This window comes from Procambarus clarkii, chromosome 5 (genome assembly GCF_040958095.1).
Source record: "Procambarus clarkii isolate CNS0578487 chromosome 5, FALCON_Pclarkii_2.0, whole genome shotgun sequence".
In the NCBI taxonomy this organism is placed as follows: domain Eukaryota; kingdom Metazoa; phylum Arthropoda; class Malacostraca; order Decapoda; family Cambaridae; genus Procambarus; species Procambarus clarkii.
In genome coordinates this window covers 34,735,571-34,756,352 of record NC_091154.1, presented here as the reverse complement: position 1 = coordinate 34,756,352, position 20,782 = coordinate 34,735,571, and the positions used below count along the sequence as shown (strand labels likewise).

Here is a 20,782-nt window from a genome sequence, read left to right as displayed (position 1 = left end):
TGGCACTAGTCTGCTAATGGAGCTGACGGTGGGGGTCCTTACATCAATCTTGAGGCTCGGGAAATTTTTGGTGGGGTGGTGGTAGGGGAGTTAAGAGATTGTGGTAGTTATTGGGGGGGTGGGGGTGGACGATGGTGGATTGTTGTGGTTGTAACCATGATGTATGTGTGTTTCAGCCTACAGTTTAGACCTATTGTTTTATGTATGACCCTCTGTCCTGCGTGACAGTGAATACCAGCATTATCCTCACTTTAATAAGACTATCAAAATCCTCAGATTGGGCAAAATTGTAATTAATTTTGTCAATAAAGATTTTAATAATAATAAAGGTGGTGTGTGTGTGTGGCAGAGGAGTGTAGTGTTGCTGTGGGGTGGGTGATGTGTATGAGAGGGGCGGGGTGAGGACCAGGGTATAAATGGGTAGGTGGCTGGGGGGATTACGGGCTCACCATAGCCCGTGCTACATGGACATTTCGTTCTGAGTAGCTAAATGTAGAACAATAATAATAGGGAGGATGGGGCCGGATTGGAAACAAAAAGTGGGGCTGGCGAACAGTGGGTGAGGACTGTTTTGTAACTGGCGGGGGACGATGCGCGTCAGGTCTGTAATGAGGGGTGGGAATGGTTGGGGTGTACCGGATAGGTAGAGGGAGAATGGGTGTGTGTGGGGGGGGGTGTAGTTGTAGGGTGTAGGTATGTTGTAGGTCAATATATTCATGTGGGTGTAGTAGCCACAGGGCCAGAACCAAGGAACACAGAACATAACAACAAAGGTAACTGCAGAAGGCCTATTGGCCCATACGAGGCAGCTCCTAGGGGGGCATTAACCAAAATGCTGAGGAAAATATATAGTTAGATGGTATTATGATCTATCTTTAAGTTATCTTGAGATGATTGCTGGGCTTAGCGTCCCCGCGGCCCGGTCCTCGACCAGGCCTCCTTTTTGTTACACATCCACAGGAAGCAGCCCGTAGCAGCTGTCTAATTCCCAGGTACCTATTTACGGATAGGTGACAGGGGCATCAGGGTGAAAGAAACACTGCCCATTTGTTTTCGCCTCCATCGGGAATCGAACCCGGAACCTCAGGACTACGAATCCGAAGCGTTGTCCACTCAGTTGTCAGACCCCATGCCCGTGATCACCACGACCGCCACTCTTGCCATCGTCTTCATCTTTATCGGGTCTTCGTGGCCCCCAGGGTCTTCGTGGCCCCGGGGTCTTCGTGGCCCCCAGGGTCTTCGTGGCCCCCAGGGTCTTCGTGGCCCCCAGGGTCTTCGTGGCCCCCAGGGTCTTCGTGGCCCCCAGGGTCTTCGTGGCCCCCAGGGTCTTCGTGGCCCCCAGGGTCTTCGTGGCCCCCAGGGTCTTCGTGGCCCCCAGGGTCTTCGTGGCCCCGGGGTCTTCGTGGCCCCCAGGGTCTTCGTGGCCCCGGGGTCTTCGTGGCCCCGGGGTCTTCGTGGCCCCCGGGGTCTTCGTGGCCCCCAGGGTCTTCGTGGCCCCCGGGGTCTTCGTGGCCCCCGGGGTCTTCGTGGCCCCCGGGGTCTTCGTGGCCCCCGGGGTCTTCGTGGCCCCCGGGGTCTTCGTGGCCCCCGGGGTCTTCGTGGCCCCCGGGGTCTTCGTGGCCCCCGGGGTCTTCGTGGCCCCCGGGGTCTTCGTGGCCCCCGGGGTCTTCGTGGCCCCCGGGGTCTTCGTGGCCCCCGGGGTCTTCGTGGCCATTACAGATTTTCTTCGTGTTAAAGACATTCTTTAGCGTAGTCTTTGCTTTCTTCGCCTTAAATCATCTATTTGTTTTTGCTGCTGCTTTCTCATCCGCCCTTATTGTCCTTATTTATAACTTTTCTTTTCGTCTTGCTTCCCTATATCTTCCTTATCATCCTGCGTTTCCTTACACTTCCCCAAAACTTTCCTCCTCCTTTCTTTTTTCCCCTCCTTAGTCTTCTTTCACTCATCCGAAGTCTTCGCTCTCGTCTCTGCTTTCATCCGATTCTTCGCTCTCATCTCTGCTTTCATCCGTCTTCCTCTCTCATCTATTCACTTAATTTTGGTCACGACTTTACAATCTTTGTAATCTTTTCGTTCTGTGAAGCCTCTGACGGTTGCCTGCTCGTCGCCTGGTCAATATTGGACCTGCTTATATGTTGTGTGCTGGGCCTTCCTTTTTACCCGTGTTCTTTTTTCTTCTTTCACAATATATTAAATTTGTTATTTCTTGGTGTCTGTTATTGCTCCTAATTCCTCAGTTATGTCGTAGTCCTCCTCCTCCTGCAGCCCATCCTCCGAATTGACAGTACGTTTTAATACGAAGTGTAATAAGTACATTTCCTGACTGTCATACATAGTACATAATTGCACTTATGGGGCTGTTACATTTACCTGCCCATTTATTCTCCTCGTTTTTTGTTAAGACACTCAGAATTTTAGGATGAAGTTTTTAAGTTCAGTTTGCTATACACAAGTTTTAAATATCAGGAATTTCTTGTTCAGTTTTATTAAACAATAGAAATTTTATACAAAATTTGAAAATATCCTGAGTTTACAATTTATTGAAATATTTTAGTTTTGTTTTATTTGTTTTATAAAACTGTAATATCAATATAGCTATAGGTTAAGTAGTAATTGTAATTAAGAAGTAGTAAAATGCTTATCTTCAAAAACTAAGAAACCTAAGTTAGGTTAGGTCGTGGTTTTCTATTCAGTTTTTCAGGTAAACTCAAATATTCACAATATATTTGACAGTACAGTTTTATACCAAGTGAAAATAAGTACAATTCCTGACTGTCATACATAGTACATAGTTGCACTTATGGGGCTGTTACATTTACCTCCCCATTTTTGGAGGACGGGCTGCCTCTTGCCTCGTGTTCCTGTTCCTCCTCCTCCTCCTCCTCTTGCCTCGTGTTCCTGTTCCTCCTCCTGCCTCGTGTTCCTGTTCCTCCTCCTCCTCTTGCCTCGTGTTCCTCCTCCTCCTCCTCCTGCCTCGTGTTCCTGTTCCTCCTCCTCCTCTTGCCTCGTGTTCCTGTTCCTCCTCCTCCTCTTGCCTCGTGTTCCTGTTCCTCCTCTTGCCTCGTGTTTGTTCCTCCTCCTCCTGCCTGGTGTTCCTGTTGGTCCTGGTGGTGGGCGCGGATGTCCGCACCTGCTCATCGCACCACCAGCACCACTTCTATTAGCGACGAAGGTGCGCGGCGTATATTTTAGGCGGTGTTTATGGCGGGGTCAGTCACGGGAGCCTTTGAAGGCCAGGATCAACTTTCCTGTGTTTGATTTTTTTGTTGTATGCACCTTCCCTTTGGACGTGGGCCAGTGAAGCGTGTGCACGCCGCTTGCGGGGTCTAGTTTTGCCTGGCGTTCCTCACTCTCTTCTTTCCTTCTCTCTCTCTCTCGCTCTGTCTTAGACCCGCTAGGCTGAGGTCCCGTCGTGACCAACTCCGGCAGCGGGCTCCTCGTTTCTCATCATCTGCATTTCTCATGTTTCCCACCCGTCCTCTCACCTAATACGTCGCATTTGTACACAAAATCGCCCAGTGCGTTAAATGTGTACCGTATGAGTCGAAATTAAATTATGGTAATAGGCTTGGGCTGGTATGTATTCTTCCGGTTAGGCTAAACAGTTGCATTTTAGTTTTTACTGAGTGTCAGATCATGACAGTATTCTTCTCCCGAACAAATCCTGATATCTTGAATGTTATATTTCGCATTAATTTTCTGCGTAGCTGCCCCGTCTCTTGTTTACTCTTACCATCTCATTCTGTGTTTTCTTATGACTTCTTACTCCCACATTCATGTCCCTCTTTCTCATATAGTCGTTACCTTCTATAATCACTTGTGTTTACCACATGCTGCTCATTCATTCATAAGGCTATTTAATTTTCCCCATGTTTTGTAGGCCTACGTTCGGAAGCCTAATTATAACTAGTTGCACTTATGGTTTCATTTCCATTTTTAGTAAAAAAAAAAGAATCTGAATGACTTTGAGCACGTGTTCCCTAAAAGGTAATGGAGACAGGTGTTCTTGTTAATAAGGCGGAGGCGTGAAGGTAAACATTGAAGGTGTGTGTCAGGTCCCAGCGTGGTAAATGTGAATTTATTGCCAATTTTGTGCCAATCCACATTTAAACATGGGCTGCCACGCAAGAATGCACGCAGTCAGGTTGCTCTCTCTCGCCAGGCCCTCACTCACTCACTCACAACTCACTCTCTCACAACTCACTCTCTCAACTCACTCTCTCAACTCACTCCCCATTCGACATGAACGTCGCATTTCGATCGTATACGTTACATGAGGGCACAAATTTTCGTTCCAAAAAAATGGAAGTTGCTCGCAAAACTGACGTACTGTCCCGTTTTCTGTTTGGGTCCTCTGGCAGGTTAGGAGAGGAAGGATACTTTAACTAGACCTCTTTTTTTTTTTGACGCTGGGGAACCTTAGGAGGACGGGCGGGGTGCTGCTCTACCGCCACCAAAGTAGTACCCGAGCATATCGGAATGATTACTAGAATTAAACCTCACGTCACTAGAAGATTGAAGAGTTAGGGAAGATATGCTTTCCACATCAGACTCGCAGGGGGAATTGACAGCGTAGACAGACAGTATTCAACACTGGTGGTACTCAAACAAGGGGGCACAGGTGGAAACTGAGTACCCAAATGAGCCACAGTCACATTAAAAAAAATCAGTGTCAGAGTAGTTAACAAATGAAATGCACTAGGCAGTGATGTGGTGGAGGCAGACTCTATTCACAGTTTCAAATGTCGAAATCATAAGAGCCGAATAGGCTCAGAATCTGTAGGCCAATTGACGGTTGAAACCCGGGACCAAAGAGCTTAACCTGAACCCCAGCAAGCACAATTAGGTGAGTACACCCACACACACACCCACCTCAGGTAAATGCATGGTGAGAAGGGGAGTGGCAGGTGAAATGTAGGTATTTATTAGTCTGGCAAGCGCCAGGAGGTGAGGCTTCTGGTAGTGTGTAGAACACTACCTGTGAACCCTTACTGCGTTAAATATGAGAACTTGTAAATTGGCCAGAGGTATGCAACAAGATAAATCAAAGATTAAGGGTTAAACATGGATAGGTTATGGGAACTGTACCTCACCTTGCCGAAAAAAGGAACGCTAGAGACCTAGACTAGAAGGGAAGACGAGAAATTATAGAAATTGGAAACTCGATGGACCGATTTTGATGTAAGGAGCGGGTAATCGTGCTAATGGAATGAATTATGAGACCGTTGAGGCTAACTTCGTACATGGTTTCAAAGGTAGACAAGGTACGAACTTATTGGGATGGGAGTAATTACATCGTATCACTCCCACTTAGAAGGGCGTGGCCCAGTATCTTCTAAAACCCTCATCTTGGTATGTATACATACACAGAACAATTATCATACTTAGTAAATATTCGTACAAAGAATGCATAAGTTGTAAATGATAGTAGAGTTGGTGTGTGTCGACACCCTCAACCCTTGCCCATTGTCATCATTAATAAAGTCCCCGATACTCAGAGTCGCAGTGTTCACGTCCATCAGTAGCGCTTATATACATTACCGGTGTTTATGTAACTAGGATACTTGTCAAAACCTGACGATCGGGAATGCCAGGCCTAGAGAAAAATTCTCCTGCATATATATACACATGTCACAAATGAAGATGAGAAAGCTTCTCTTCTCGCGCGGCGGTGGTGGGGGGGGGGGGGGGGAGGGAGGCGTGTCACTATTCTGGCTCCAGTATTCATTTGTGTGTTTATGCAAATGGACCTTTCCCGAAATCTTCGTGTGTGCCCGTCTGGTGACTGAAGCCACCCACATCAGTCCTCCCCTTCCCCTTTCTCTCTCTCGTCTTCGTTCTCTACCATTTTTATCTCTTCCTCCACCTGGTACCTCCCACCTGTGCCCACCCAACCCCTCCCTCCCCCTACATCTTCCCTCCCAAGGTGTAGTAGGTTGGAGCCTTCTGCTTGCCGGACTGACGCTTGACGGTCACTCTTGTCGGTGGCTGCCTCCTCCGCGGTGTGTGCTTCTCCAGTGTCTCACTCCTCCACCGGTGATCCTCTACTGGTCCTTCTCCCTCACCCTCACCCGTCCGTCCTGCGTGCCTCATCGTCCTCCGGGATATACCAGTGAACCAGCGCCCTCCACGCCCCTTGGAGTAGCGCCACACACCCGCTCCTACTTTTCGAATCCTACATAACCTTTCTTGAGCTTGCTCTTCTCGCCGCCTCCTTCGTCAGGATGTTGGCCCAGGGAACGGAACAACGCGCCATGGCCAACAACTACTTGGTCATCTTCGCTCTGCTGCTTATAATGTACATACTGTGGCACGTCGTTTTCTCTTGAGGTGAGTGCACGTTCACGCCGCTTAATGTATCGCACATTGCCTTCCAAATGCGTCAAGTCTGGCGCCAAATCTACGTATTTTTGTTGTATAGGAATAGGTATTACAGCTTTGCCGATTTTTTCCTAAATCCGTTGACAGTAACTCTTTATAGAGTGCTTATGATGTATTTCATTTTGGGCATTTTTCCAATTTTTGTTTCCAGCGGCACCCACAAATGAACTTCTTGTTCCTAATTAAATTAATATTTAATGCCAGAATGACTTAAGAATTAATATGGGCTAGTACTGCCCTCTTCTTTACACCACCAACCTAAATGGACTGGAACAGGGGCACCTTTTCCGTAACGTGGTAAGTCACGTAGGACTTGTGTGGGGCGGTCTAGCAGCAGTAGTAGGTGGTGCAGGCAAGTGACGGCTGACTGACCTATTATTACCCACACCAGGCATAACCAAACATAACATTCCCGCTATAATATTAAATGTGACAGAAGCGAAATAGACCAAGACTATTTCTCGGCCTGCAAAACCATATATGAATGTCATCACTTGAGAAAACATTCATTGTTGAAAGAAATGTCACCTCACGGCTGAATGACTGGCGTTACCTTGATATTGATTAACTAATAGTCATTCAAATTCTCTTTGACTCCCCGTCAGCAGTTTATAAATCGGTAATCACCTTGTTACGTTTATTATTGCAAGAGTTGCACAAATTGCCTGTACATTTGATATCTTGCCCCGGCGCCCCCCCCCCCCTGTCTGGTGTTAGGCCCTCCCCCGGCTGGTGTACGCCCCCCCCCCGGCTGGTGTACGCCCCCCCCCTGTCTGGTGTTAGGCCCTCCCCCGGCTGGTGTACGCCCCCCCCCCCGGCTGGTGTACGCCCCCCAACCCAGACGAAGGAGTTTAAAGAACGCTCTGCCTTTTGTATGAGTATTTCCAGTTGGATTCCCTGGTACAATATTATTATTTCCTTCCATTTTAAAATTTTAAATTTGAAGACTCGAGGAAAGATAATATCAGGCACAGTATTTTGTAGATATTATCTCTGCAGTTTTCTATATCATCATTACAGTTTTTTGATGTATGCACCAGCTAAGAAACAAAGTTTTTTCTTTGACTTGATTCCAACCACGTTAACTATATTATTGTCGGCTGTTGCTGTTCTATGCAGACAAGTTCGTCTTTAATATATAGATGTAGTCTATTTGACCTACCACATCTGCCGGTGTGGGGGACGCGGTATGTCTTTAATTGACACTCTTACCTTTAAGAAACCTTTATTTTATACACGTAAAATGCCCTTAGAAAGATTATAGTTAACACGCTACAAAAAAATCCACAAGTAAAATAGGGGGCGCATCTTGTGCGTCGGTGCGTCACATACGTTGGCATATATATGCTATTTGCGACATCATATTGTATAAATAATATTTCAATATCCAAACTTAACGCGAACAATTAACATGAATTAGTGTGACAGCTCCGAACATTACAATCGACTTTGCTAGAGACCATTTAAGTTTTTTTTTTATTATTGGCATTAGGCCCAAAATGTGGGTACAGGTAATGTATATTCCGTTGTGTGTAATATGTTTGGTTGGTTTTGTTGGTAGGTTCTAGAGCCTCTGGTAGGTGCTAGAGCCTCTGGTAGGTGCTAGAGCTTCATCTTGCTGTGGGACCTACCAGGGAGTGTGGTGATGTTGGACACCATGTTGGTAGTAATTGTTATTGTGGTCTGCAATTTTCCAATCCCATCGGTATTCATAGCGTTTCCTTGCCTTATTTATTTTACGTATATATTTGTACACTCTTATACCTTTCCTGCATTTTGTGTGTGAACGTCTTCCAGTCTGTAACTTTGTCATCCCTGTGAGAGAAGGGGCGCTGTTGGCTATCCTCTTGCCTCCTGGCTCGCTAGAACTCTGACGCCTTACCTGGGCACTTTTTCCCCTACCCACCTTCCTCACTCTCAGGACTTCATAGAAAGACTGCGCCTGCAGCCGTCTTGTAAGATGCTTAGTCTTGATGTCGACTCTCTGTTCACTAATGTTCCCCTCGATGACGTTCTCTTTCGTTAGACAGAAGGCGACTGAGGGCCTTCTTCATCTCCCGCTTCCCACTAACGTTTTCCTCGAACTCATTAGACTCTGTGTTGACGTTAACACACTCTTTCAGCGGTAAATATTACACTCAAACTTTCGGTGTCACTATGGGTTCCCCTCTCTCCCCTGTTCTTGCCAATCTCTACATGGAATACTTCGAAACTGTTTTTTTTTCCTACTATTGATACTCGTCTCTCTGGCTTAGCTGTGTTGTTGATATTTTTGCTTTATGGCCTCATGACCTTAGTCTTTTCCAGCCTTTCCTCTCCTCTTCTAACAATCTGGCTCCTTCTATCCATTTCAAAGTTGAGTGGGAATCTAATTCCCTCCTTCCTTTTCTTGACGTTCACAGCTCTGTGTCTGGGTTCTCTTTCTCTGTTTACCACAAACCCATGCATAGTGGCATGTACGTTCACTTCTTTTCCTACCATCCTCCTTCTGTTAAGAAAAGTGTCTTCGTCCCCTCTCTTCCTCCGCGCTCTACGCATCAGCGACCCTCAGTTTCTTGATTCTGAAATTTCCTTTATCTACAAATCTTTCTCTCGCCTTGGTTACCCTTTGCATTTCATTAACTGTGCCTATTCTCAAGCTAAACGTTATTTCTTTCATCCTAAACCTGCTTCCAACACTAGTAGCACTGTACTATGCCTTCCCTTCATATCTAAACTCAAAACTCTTACTAATACCTTTCGTCCTCTTGACATAAAGCTCGCCTTTCGACAAACTAACACTCTTCGTAGCATTCAGTTCACACTGCTGCTCCTGCTTCTAATGCTGCTGGTGTCTACTTTATTTCCTGTTCGTCTTGTCCTCTCCAATACTTTGGCGAAACTGGCCGTACACTTAATGACAGACTTACGGAACACTAAAGAAGTGTTAAGTCTGCAGACACTAATAATGCTCTCTTCAGTCATGTTAGGGATTCTAATCATCCTATTGATTGGTCTTCCTCCAAAATAATCTTTCCTGCCTCTACTCTACACAGACACCGTCTTGTTGAATCGGCTCCGATATACAACCAACCCAGCATGAACCTGAGTTCTGGCTTTGTTGCTGTGGACTCTTCCCTTTCACAGTATATACTCAAATGGTCTAAACTTTCTAACAAACGTGACCTAACATAAGCCTACCCCCCCCACCCTTCCTTTTGTCTTTCTTTTTCTTTCTCTTGTTTTCTCTCAGGATCCCTTTCTTATTCCTATTATTACCCCCATTATTATATCTTACCTTCCGTTCTTGTTGCCTTGCTTTTTGTTCCTTTAAAATTTCCATCTTGCACCTCTCGTCTCTTCACTTTCTAGTGGGTGGTTTGGTCAACATTTTTCAGCCACGTTATTGTGACTCATCCGCATCCCTATGAAAGTTTGGTCGTATTAAATTATTGTGCCGTACACTCTCCCAACTTAATCTAGAATAAAAATACCAGCAATTTGCTACGGGCTCACCATAGCCCGTGTTACTCTGGAACTTTTTGTTCCAGGTAGCAAATCTTTAACAAGAACAACAGCAATTTGCTCCAAAGAAATTTGTCTATCATATTAATTTGTTGGGATGAGTGTTCATTTTGTTCCAGTGTTAAAATAAATACATTCTCTTATCATAAGGGGTCCAAACACTTGGGCTGGACGGTAGAGCGACGGTCTTGCTTCATGCAGTTAGGCGTTCAATCCCCGACCGTCCAAGTGGCTGGGCACCATTCCTTTTCCCTAGTCCCATCCCAAATCCTTATCCTGACTCCTTCCCAGTGCTATATAGTCGTAATGGCTTGGCGCTTTCCCCTGATAATTCCCTTATCATAGTAGCTGTAAATATTTGGGATGATTTTTCTCTCGGTGTTTCGATGATGATATCTCCCACAATTGTTCTGGTGTGTTCTGCGTTAAGAACAGAACACTTAAGAACACGGCGGAAGTCGATCAAAGTCTCTCACAGGTCTCTGCAATCGTAGTTAATTAATATAACCATACTGCTTGATCATTGTAACAAGTCTATTAATACTGTGTGTACTCTCTTTTACTATTTAATGTTTGAGCTCAAATGACGTTTAACTTGGAGTTATGTCACACTGTACAGTTCGGAGAGTTACGGGCTATGTTTTTTTTTTTAGCTGAACCTAAAACAATAGTAGTTCGGAGAGTCTAAATGATCTCTCACTCGCTTGTAAGCTTTCATGTTTGTCTTTGTTGTTTGCCTTTGGGTAGGCATTTTTTAAAGTTGGTTTACCCCCCCCCCCCCTCTCTTAGCCGCTGACAATACCTTTATCCCTCGCTTAACACCCTATCCCGCCGTCTGGCGCTCGCTTAATACCCCCCCCCCCACCGCGCGCTTAATCTATCACAAAAGCAGTTTCCCGTCGCTTAATCGCTCATAACACCTCTACAGCTCAATTAGACTTTCCCTCCTTTCTTTCCCTTACCGTCTTCCTCAGAGTCGTCGCCCTCAGCTCTTCCCCAGTCCCCTCAGCTCGCCCCTTGCCCGTCCCTCACACTTTTAAAGAAGGTATAATGTAAGCTGAGCCTCTCTCGACCACATGCAGCACCGCTCCTGTGCTTCTACGGGCTCACCATAGCCAGTGCTACTTAGAACTTTTTGTTCAGAGTAGCTTATTATTATTATTAACATCTTTATTGACAAAATTAATTACAATTTTGCCTAATCTGAGGATTTTGATAGTCTTATTAAAGTGAGGATAATGCTGGTATTCACTGTCACGCAGGACAGAGGGTCATACAGAAGACAATAGGTCTAAACTGTAGGCTGAAGCACATATATATCATGGTTACAATCAATGTTTTAATGTATGGATATGTGAAAACAACTTTCTATTGTGCACTGCCACACAAGGGCAGGGATGGGTTCATAACTGATGCAGCTTAGAAGTAATATAAATAAAAATTGTTCTTCATTCTTTAAAATGGACAAGCAAATTTTAGGTAAATTGTTAGGATGTCGTCCAGAACACCTGAGTCAATAAAATAGTTACACAGTTGGTGGTACAAGAGGCCAGGAGGTCTAAAGTCCTTTACGGTTTCACATTCATCAATATAGTGTTCTAGTGAATGCATTAAAGGTTTGTCACAGAGTTTACAATCTGAGTATTCTGGTAGTGGCTCAGCTGAATCTAAAACAACAACCGGAGCGCGAAAGTAAGAAATACACACTAAACCCGACGTGAGAACGACGTGAGAACGACGTGAGAACGTAGCCATGTTTACGTTCGCTCTGGATAATTAGCAGGTGGATAAATGGCCCAGGATTGACCGTTTGAGTTTCGACTTAGTCTGACTCTTCCCATACCTCCTTAATCTCCCTTAATTACCTTACCCTTGGCCCGCATCCTTTTGGCCAAGATTCCCTCATATTTTCCCTACTCTCCTGGCTCTTTGCGAACATGTGCCGTCATAACATTAACATGTAACTGTCCTCGGGTGAGGTGAGAGTGGGGAGGAGCGCTGAGAGGTGCACCAGCGGCCCGTGACGCCTGAAGGCTCTTCTGGCCCCTAGTGTGTGTCTAGGGAGGCAGGAGGCAGGAGAAAGTATTTTAAGTGGATATGGGAGAGGTGGGAAGTGATGGAAGGGTCGGCCAGGAGGTGGGGGGGGGGGGGAAGTGAGTGAGAGGAAAGGAGGATTGGATATTAACGGGGAATAGGGGCAGAGGATCAATTAAAGGTGGGGGGGGGATTTAGGGCAAGGGATGGATGGTAATTAAGATTCGATGAATGGGTAAATGCGTCAGTTAATGAGGTGCCGCCGAAAACTGTAATGATAAATCGAAGGGATTAGCGAGGACAAAATTTACATAACATACTAAAGCAAGGTAGATAAGATGACGGCAGAAGGAAAAGTGAGAGAGGAGAGGAAGATGGAGATAAACTGAAACGGTCAGTAGATAGTGGGAAAAATGTGGAAGCATGGCAGATAAAATTAGGAAAGGAGGTGGATGGAGAAAGAAGGTGGGGAGGACTCGTTATTATTATTAACATCTTTATTGAAAAAATTAATTACAATTTTGCCTAATCTGAGGATTTTGGTGGCGGCTTCAACAACAAGAGCGCAGTCAGACGGCCTCCACCACCACCAATTACACACATTATAGTGAGCGTTAATACCTGGTCCCACCACCGCCGGGTCTCGCACTCGTTCTCGCTGCTAATACTCACCCCAGATGACATTTGTTTATCACTTTGTTATAACAAGTGTTAAGGTATTTGACAGCCTTGGGTGTTGCGCTTTCGCTCTACTGCTTCACGGTAACGACGGGTGACGTGTAAATAACGTACGGCGTGGTGGCGGGTAATGTGTTCCTGCGTCTATATCACTTGTCAGTGTCGCCACATTTCTCTACAGTATATCACTTCTGGCTACTTGGGGCAAGCGGTGTGGTAGTGAGGTATGCCACAACTGGCACCTCAACACCACTATATCATCCGTCGACTTTAATGCTGCAACACGGGCCATCGAATAGGGAAAGCTGTAGACTGTCTCCAAGACTGTGGAACTACTCTAGTTAAGGCCATGTCAGGCTTTAGAAGCTTAGACTTAGAATCTAGAAGATTCTAAAGCTTCTAAAGATTTAGAAGCTTTAGAATCTTGGCTGGTTTGGGGGTCTCGGAGAAAATGGTTCCCCCCCCAAACTCCAGAAACTCACGGTGCTCTTCTGCTAATTTGGTCAAATGCGGAGCTGAAGTTTGTTTTGTTTGGCTTGTCTCGATGCTTCGGAAACTCGCCCATACACCTCTGAACATTTCTTATATTCTGAGACTGTTTATACCTCAACCCAGCAGCCTTGATCCTTGTTTAGTTTGGAAGTTGTTGCTCACTGTCGCTTCCTTGCTCGCCCCTTTCCTCATGTCTCGGCTCTTTTACACCATAAAGCTCCATACTAATTAGCTTGGTGAATTAAATTCTTAAGTGTACCTCTCTTTGTGTGTGTGTGTGTGTGTGTGTGTGTGTGTGTGTGTGTGTGTGTGTGTACATATATATGTACACACACACACACACACACACACACACACACACATATATATATATATATATATATATATATATATATATATATATATATATATATATATATATATATATATATAATATATATAACTAGTATATATATATATAACTAGTATATATATTCAGTTGCATATTGTCCTGGGGACCATTCAGGCTTGTTCGCATATATATATATATATATATATATATATATATATATATATATATATATATATATATATATATATATATATATATATATATGGCGTACCTAGTAGCCAGACCGCACTTCTCGGCCTACTATGCAAGGCCCGATTTGCCTAATAGGCAGAGTGATTTTCTTTATTTTCAATAAATTGTTTCCTATTGGTTTATTTTAAATATTATCATTTTATATTTAGAACACAAATTATTGATTTAGATAGGTTAGGTTAAGATAGGTTAGGTTAGGTAGGGTTGGTTAGGTTCGGTCATATATCTACGTTAGTTTTAACTCAAATTTAAAAAAAAATTAGCTTATACATAATGAAATTAATAGCTTTATCATTTCACAAGAAAAAAGAGAAAAATATGAAATACTGGAAAACTTGGCTTATTAGGCAAATCGGGCCTTGCATAGTAGGCCAAGAACTGCGTTCTGGCTACTAGGTACGATATATAATATTGTGTGTGAGATGGTATCCATACAAAAGATTTTGCTTTCATTAACACATTTAAGTACAGTATTACTGTACAATATTTTATTAACACATTTAAGTATTTGCCCGAAACGTTATGCGTGATAGTGGCGTTACAAGAATGTAAAATCAACATTATTTCTATGTTCTCTCTTAACCCCCAATGTACCTTCTTGTATATAAATAAATAAATAATATCTGCATATGTGCAGCTACCCCTAAACTATATTAAATATGAAGGGGATTAGTGCCAAAAACTACCTACGTGATGCTAAAAATCCCCATCACACAGGATGGTTAGTTATACATAGGCATGTGATCGGTAGTCTGCACTGGCAAACTGTACTCACCTAGTTGTACTCACCTAGTTGTGTTTGCGGGGGTTGAGCTCTGGCTCTTTGGTCCCGCCTCTCAACCGTCAATCAACAGGTGTACAGATTCCTGAGCCTATTGGGCTCTGTCATATCTACATTTGAAACTGTGTATGGAGTCAGCCTCCACCAATTATGTGTATGTGTATGCATTATGAGGATATCCAGAACACAAGAATGAACAAGGTAGCAATGAAGTCTTTTTTTTTTAATACATTAGGTACATCTGCATTTGTGCAGCTACCCTAGACTATATGAAGTAGAGTACAGTGTGTCAAAAAGCTTGCTACGTGGTGCTAAAAAATCCCCATCACACAGGATGGTTAGTCATACAGAGGCATGTGATAAGTAGTCTGCACTGGCAGACTCTGGGTGCATTATAAGGATATCTTCAAGAACACGAGAGTGAATAAAGTAATTGCAAAGCTTTAGGTACCTCATGCCAACGGGTCTGAAAGGTCTAATAACTGGGCATTCGGTGATGTAGTGCGGGAGATCATGCCGCAGTTCCTGCTCAGAGTTTGCACCTGGAGTGCTCAGGATTGGGAGATCCGTCACCTACAGCCACCTGCCACAGGTAACTTTTTTTTTGTTAATACATGAGGTACATCTACATTTGTGCAGCTACCTTAGACCATATGAAGTGGAGTACAGTGTGTTCAAAAAGTGAAGTCACCTTGCTCAACACGTACATTAGTCTAGGGTTCGCGGGCGACACATTCTATAACAGTGTAGCGTCAGAGAAAACGGGTGTTGGGGGAACTGTGGTATCTTGACTGCTTCAGTCATAGTTACTGTCATCCGCATTTATCTCTCCCTCCCATTGAAAAGATTTCTATTTAATCTACGCAGTTATTCGGTGTTAATCGTTTACGTTTAAAAGGATATTTGTTGTAGACGCAGTTAGATTTTAGGCTATTAAGAAAATGTTAAATTATTGCCATAATCCACAGTACATCCTTTTTTTTTTTTTTTTTTTTTTTTTTTTTTTTTTTTTTTTTTTTGAGATATATACAAGTTGTTACATTCTTGTACAGCCCCTAGTACGCGTAGCGTTTCAGGCAGGTCCCTGGAATACGATCCCCGCCGCGAAGAATCGTTGTTACAACCAAGTACACATTTTACTGTTGCGTTAAACAGAGGCTACAGTTAAGGATTTGCGCCCAGTAAATCCTCCCCGGCCAGGATACGAACCCATGACATAGCGCTCGCGGAACGCCAAGCGAGTGTCTTACCACTACACCACGGAGACTGAAAGACCACGGAGATTTGAAAAATATTGTTTGAATACCACAAATATTAAGTATAGTATAAAGGTAATGTGAGACAAAAAAGTAACGATTAATAGGTATAAATAAGAAAGTTATCTGATGACCTTATGTTCAATGACATATCGGCTTTGGAGAAAGTTCAACGCCGGGCGACAAAAAGCATTTCAGAATTAAGTTTACTGTTATACCAGGAACGGTTGAGGGCCGCAGGGCCCCTCAACCGTTCCTGATATAACTTCACTGGTACACGTTCACTGCAAACCAGACATAACAGGGCTGCTCTCACTGAAACTTTTAAAATACTGAACAATTTGGAGGTTGTTAATTCAGACAACTCCTTCAGAAGGTCAGATGTAACACGAACGAGGAATAACGGTTTCAAGCTCAAGCCACAATGCAGGACGGAAAACAGGAGATACTTTTTCACCTATGGAACCGCCTACCCGCCGAAGCCGTTAGTGCTAAAACACTGCAGATTTTTACAGCTAGGCTCGATAAAAACATCAGGACAAATTTGGGGACCTTCGACAAGCCGCAGACTTCCTGTCCTCGTCGAGGCCATTAGATATATAGTGGCTCTTCGGTGAACCGAGGCATTATCTACTAGGAAATCGAAATGAATTATTGCCGATACTTCACTTCCTTGGTGGACAGTATCGAGTGTATTTTATTAACAACTTTATTGATAAAATTAATTACAATTTTGCCAAATTTGATAATTTAATTAGGTCTTGTTAGTGAAAATGAGGCTAGTATATACACACACACACACACACACACACACACACACACACACACACACACACACACACACACACACACACACACACACACACACACACACACTTGCTCTCACTCAGAAGTTGTGGACAATCAGACAATGTAATATCACCACGGAGGGTAAGGTTTGCGCCTCAGTATTCTTCCGGGAGTTTGTAAAGCCGAGCGAGTGTGGTCGAGCGAGGGAGAACCAAAAATAAGGAAGGGAGGAATGTTTAGGATGAGAAAGGTTAGAGGAATGATTGGTGTGTAGAGGAGAGGGATGAATGGGGGAGAGGAACGGGTGAAGGGATGGGGAGGGGTGAAGGGATGGTAGATGAGAAAAATAATTGAGTGCTGTCGTGCGTGTACTGTTATTTGCGAGAGTGTTGGACATGAGCATTTTCAGCCTCACAGGCGGGGCATTCTTTAAGACGACACATCCGCGTCAGAGAAGCTGGCGCTACCTTAACGCTATCACCGGCTGCTGCAGCAGGGGTTCAAGGGTGGTTCTTCAGCGTTGATCATGTGTGTGTCGCCCGTCTCCGCCCTCGTGGCTTCTCACTGTGTTGCCGCCACAGTTGTCAGTGATTCACCCGGGAGGTGGTTTTAGTTGGCGAGAGTTAGGGTGGTTGAAATAGGTGGGGATGAGTGGGGGGGGGGTTGTGTAGGGAAGGGGAGATGGTGGCTGCTGTGTAGGGGAAGAGAAAGTGGCAGAAAAAATATTGGTAGAGGTTGAGAGGGGGGGAGGGGAGGAGGGATAAGGTTGGCTGGGTAATGGAATGAGATTTACTCTGTTCTTTCTCTGTTCTCTTCTGTCTCCCCATTCCCCTTCCCATACCGATTCCATCTTTCTCCCCGACCTGTCACCTGCCTTCCTACTATCTCTCTCTCTCCCCCCCCTCCCTCCTCTCCTGCTCTGCCCCCCTCCCTCCTCTCCTGCTCTCCCCCATCTCTCGCTACCGTGCCAGTCCTTCCACCCTCATGTTTCTTACCCATTTTCTCCTCTCAGTGGTTTTCCCTATCCGTTAGTGAGCGGCTGTTCAATAATTTTTTTTCGGTTGGAGCGTTGGGGACGAAACAACATGCTCAAGATAACGTAAGGTTTTGTGTGTTGACAAATGTTAATGTTGTTTGAGAAGCTGTTCACTTAGACAGTTATGCAAGTCTCAGCTATGTTGTGACAGTATGAACAACCCAGCGGGTTTTCTTCCTATTGGGGGAGTGTTGTACATGCTGCTGTGGCGGTGTGTCCACTCACAGGATAAGTGGTGCAACCCAGTAAACTCGCCCCTCGGGGCAAAATAAAAATTTAATTATTTTTTATTTTTGCATGGAAATTATTTGGCAGAGAACTGGTTTGTATTGTGGTTGGTTGGGTTGGGTCAGGTTCCTTAGTCAACCGTTGATAAGCATGGGCCGTGTCTAGTGGTCTGGAGCATACCTGACCAACAACGGAGTTATCCTTTGTCAACAATGTTATCCTGTGTCTGGCCAAAAGGAACGTGTGCTCGCGTACGTGTTGTGGGAGTAACTGAAATAATGTAAAGAACCACCGGATTCGTAAGGATGAAAACGGCAAACAAATGGTTGAGAGCCGAGCCTCGAGTTTGACAGATAAGTGGCCTGCAGGGAGGCAGGGGCCGAGACGTGGATGGACATGTAGGGTAATTGATGAATAGGTCAATATGGAGATGGACAAGTAGAGGGCTCGTGTTTGACCAGGAACTAAAGTCTCCCATCCTGTTTTGATGTAGGCTGTCTTGTTAAAGAAATCACGCAGTAACTTGGCTTTTATTTTTTCCATCCCTCTGAGCGTTGGAAGTTAAAATGGCCCGCGTGTGCTCATGAATATACTCGCCTCAGAATCTGAATATTATTTTGTAACAAGATTTGATCTCGTCTTCGTTTTTCATTGTCGTGTGCGATGCAGTTGAAATCTAACAAATTTAAGTCGTGCACTATCGGCAGTTTGGTAAAGTGTAAGTATCGGGACATGTCTTGTGTATCTTTAGTCTCTCTCCCTCGGCGTTGATGTTGCTCACTTTTACTGCAGAAAACGGCACTAAACAACTTTTAGATTTCTGCCAAAGTTGAAGTGTATTTTGAAAGACGGAGAAGCTAGAATAACAAATTTAGTATTTATTTAAATAGTAAATTGAAGACAAGAGTGAGTATTGCAAGTATGTGTTCAGTGAGTATGTGTTTTATATATAAATGTTAAATAATGAACGTATGAAGGTGTTTTTAAATCTGAATATTTTTCCTTTCCTCAGGTAAGTGGTGGTGAGCCTCATGTCTTGCACGACCAGGTGGAGGTAAGTCTTGTAGGGTGTCATTGAACACCTTCATCTCTTGGATGTACTTTACGTTAATACTTGGCGTATGTATTCAGTCCACGAGGAGAGGCGGCGATAAGCTTTTTCAAAGTGTTCAGACTTAAGTGACGTGCAAACTGCCGGGAAACAGAAAATTATGTTACTCGTGAGGCTTGCCTAATACTTCAGGGAATATGATGTATTTGAATTCTGTAAACACACTCGACAGTAGTTGTCGAAATTGTTCCCTTTTTCCTCCAGGTGGAAAAAGCCTCTGCGTGATCTGGGACAGCTACGGTGTTTGTATGGAGGTGTGATATATCGGTTATCAAGAGACAATAACATCAAGGAAAGGATAGGCAAGATCTAAAAGGTCACAAAGGGAAATTTCGTGTGGATTCGATCTCGTGTTGGAATAGTGCTCAACGAAGTGGCTGAAGAGTTGGCTAAATAGGCCACAAGAAGACCCATTTGGCCAACTCTATTTCACCAGGAGTTAATGCGTAATTATCACCATGAATTGCCTCATTTTAGTGGTATATCCCCCCCCCCCTCATGTGTGTATGACAAGCTCGAACATCGAATTATGTTCTGTCTGAGTTAAAATGAAAAGTGTTGTACCATTTCTCCGGGTCTTGTGTATACTTGAAAACTACATCTTTTCTTCATCGTAAATCAGTTGCGAGGCAAGGGAGCTTGGTTGACAGTGTGGCAGGCCTTCTGTGTCAGTACGCGAGATGTAATTTGAAATAGATGTGAGATATACATACCAGGTTGGATGTAAACTCGTCCAATGTGGTGTTTGATCTAGGCTACGCGTCGTGTCGGGCTGTACTGACATTACACAATTGGCACACCTTTTGACCCAAATTGCATAAATCGGTGCTCATTTTATTTACGCCTTTAAAATAGAAATATTTACTATATATAAATAGTAAAATTTATTTACTATAATAAAAATAGTAAAATATTTACAGATTTTCCTTACCATTTGGTACAATTTTTGTTAGTTCAAAAATTCACTTTGTTGTTAAGAAAGCCTAGCAGGGGCAGGTCTGCAGCACCGGGATGTAATTATACTACAATCTACCTGGCCAAAGCGTGCCACTGGTTCAGATTTAGACACTCCCCGAGGAAGCAACGCAGGAAACACACACTGTTACAGCGTTATTATTGAGGTTGAAATATTGACAATAACGTGGTCGTGTTGTGTTTGCTGTACTATTTCTTATCGAAATGGGGATGGTTTGTACGTCAGTTTGATAAAACACTTCTCCGCCGGCATGTAGCCTAATAAGGCAACACATAACGAACACTTCTGTTGCGACAAGTGCGTTGTAGGAAACAATTGTTACACGCCACCCGGAAGCCTTTGTCTGCACGGCTCCTGACAAACCGCTGGCGATAGGTAGTGACATGCAACAACCTGGGAAGTGGTGAGGTGGTGACGCGGGCATTGTGATGAAGCAAGAGGGACGAGCAAGCAAGTCTCGTCTGGTGGCCTCGCCGAGCGCATTAAACCGGTCACTGGATGCACGAGGTCACAGGGAAGAACACCTCCGCCATCCCCTCTCAACTCTCCTTGTTCAGCCTCGGGGTCTTCCCCACATGTTTGCAATTTAAAAAAATGACCAGTTTGAAAAATGGGAACGTTTGTGTTGACCCGAGCTGCGCGTCTTGTTCTGCTGGCTACCGTTGTTGTCAGTTAACGCTGCTTGCCTGATGTCTACTTTGCTATCGTTGTTAGACGTTGCTGCTCGCAGTGACGTGTGCATTACGGGTTGACATTGAAACAGCGTATTTCGGCCTCCGTTATAGACTGATAGTGGAATGGCGGCGGAAATCGTGGTAACTGTTGTCAGAGATGGTGAGTGTGTCGTAGCCGAGTACTTGGGTGAAGAACTTGAGACGTGGTAGTAGTTGGCGATGTAGCGGTGTGTCTCAGGTGCACGCATTCCTCCTCCT

At 44.4% G+C, this 20,782-nt stretch overlaps 2 protein-coding genes across 5 annotated transcripts in view; one reads left to right on the top strand and one right to left on the bottom strand.

The window, feature by feature from the left end:
* Positions 1-20,782, top strand: part of LOC123763004 (ligand of Numb protein X 2) — a 281,655-nt gene that overhangs the window by 42,020 nt on the left and 218,853 nt on the right. Inside the window, exon 1 of one of the 4 annotated variants that reach the window (XM_045749953.2) lies at positions 5,972-6,331. The exons of the other annotated variants lie outside the window; for them this stretch is intronic. The gene's annotated coding sequence lies outside the window, so the exon portion shown is untranslated. Of the gene's footprint in view, positions 1-5,971; positions 6,332-20,782 lie in introns of those variants that run through there. 4 annotated transcript variants of the gene reach the window in all.
* Positions 1,176-9,704, bottom strand: LOC138351626 (cuticle collagen 2-like). The gene is made up of 3 exons (XM_069303628.1): positions 9,660-9,704; positions 6,181-6,453; positions 1,176-1,724 (listed from the first exon to the last, which is right to left on the bottom strand). The coding sequence occupies exons 1-3, from the start codon at positions 9,702-9,704 to the stop codon at positions 1,176-1,178; spliced, it is 867 nt and encodes a 288-aa protein (XP_069159729.1).

What these genes read in the sequence shown, in the direction of transcription:
- LOC138351626 (XM_069303628.1), bottom strand. Translation starts at nt 9,704, where the DNA reads ATGGAAATTTTAAAGGAACAAAAAGCAAGGCAACAAGAACGGAAG. An exon ending in CAAGGCAACAAGAACGGAAG is followed by an intron (nt 6,454 to 9,659) that starts GTAAGATATAAT and finishes CAACGGATTTAG; the next exon opens with GAAAAAATCGGCAAAGCTGT. An exon ending in GCAAGCTCAAGAAAGGTTAT is followed by an intron (nt 1,725 to 6,180) that starts GTAGGATTCGAA and finishes TTTAACACGAAG; the next exon opens with AAAATCTGTAATGGCCACGA.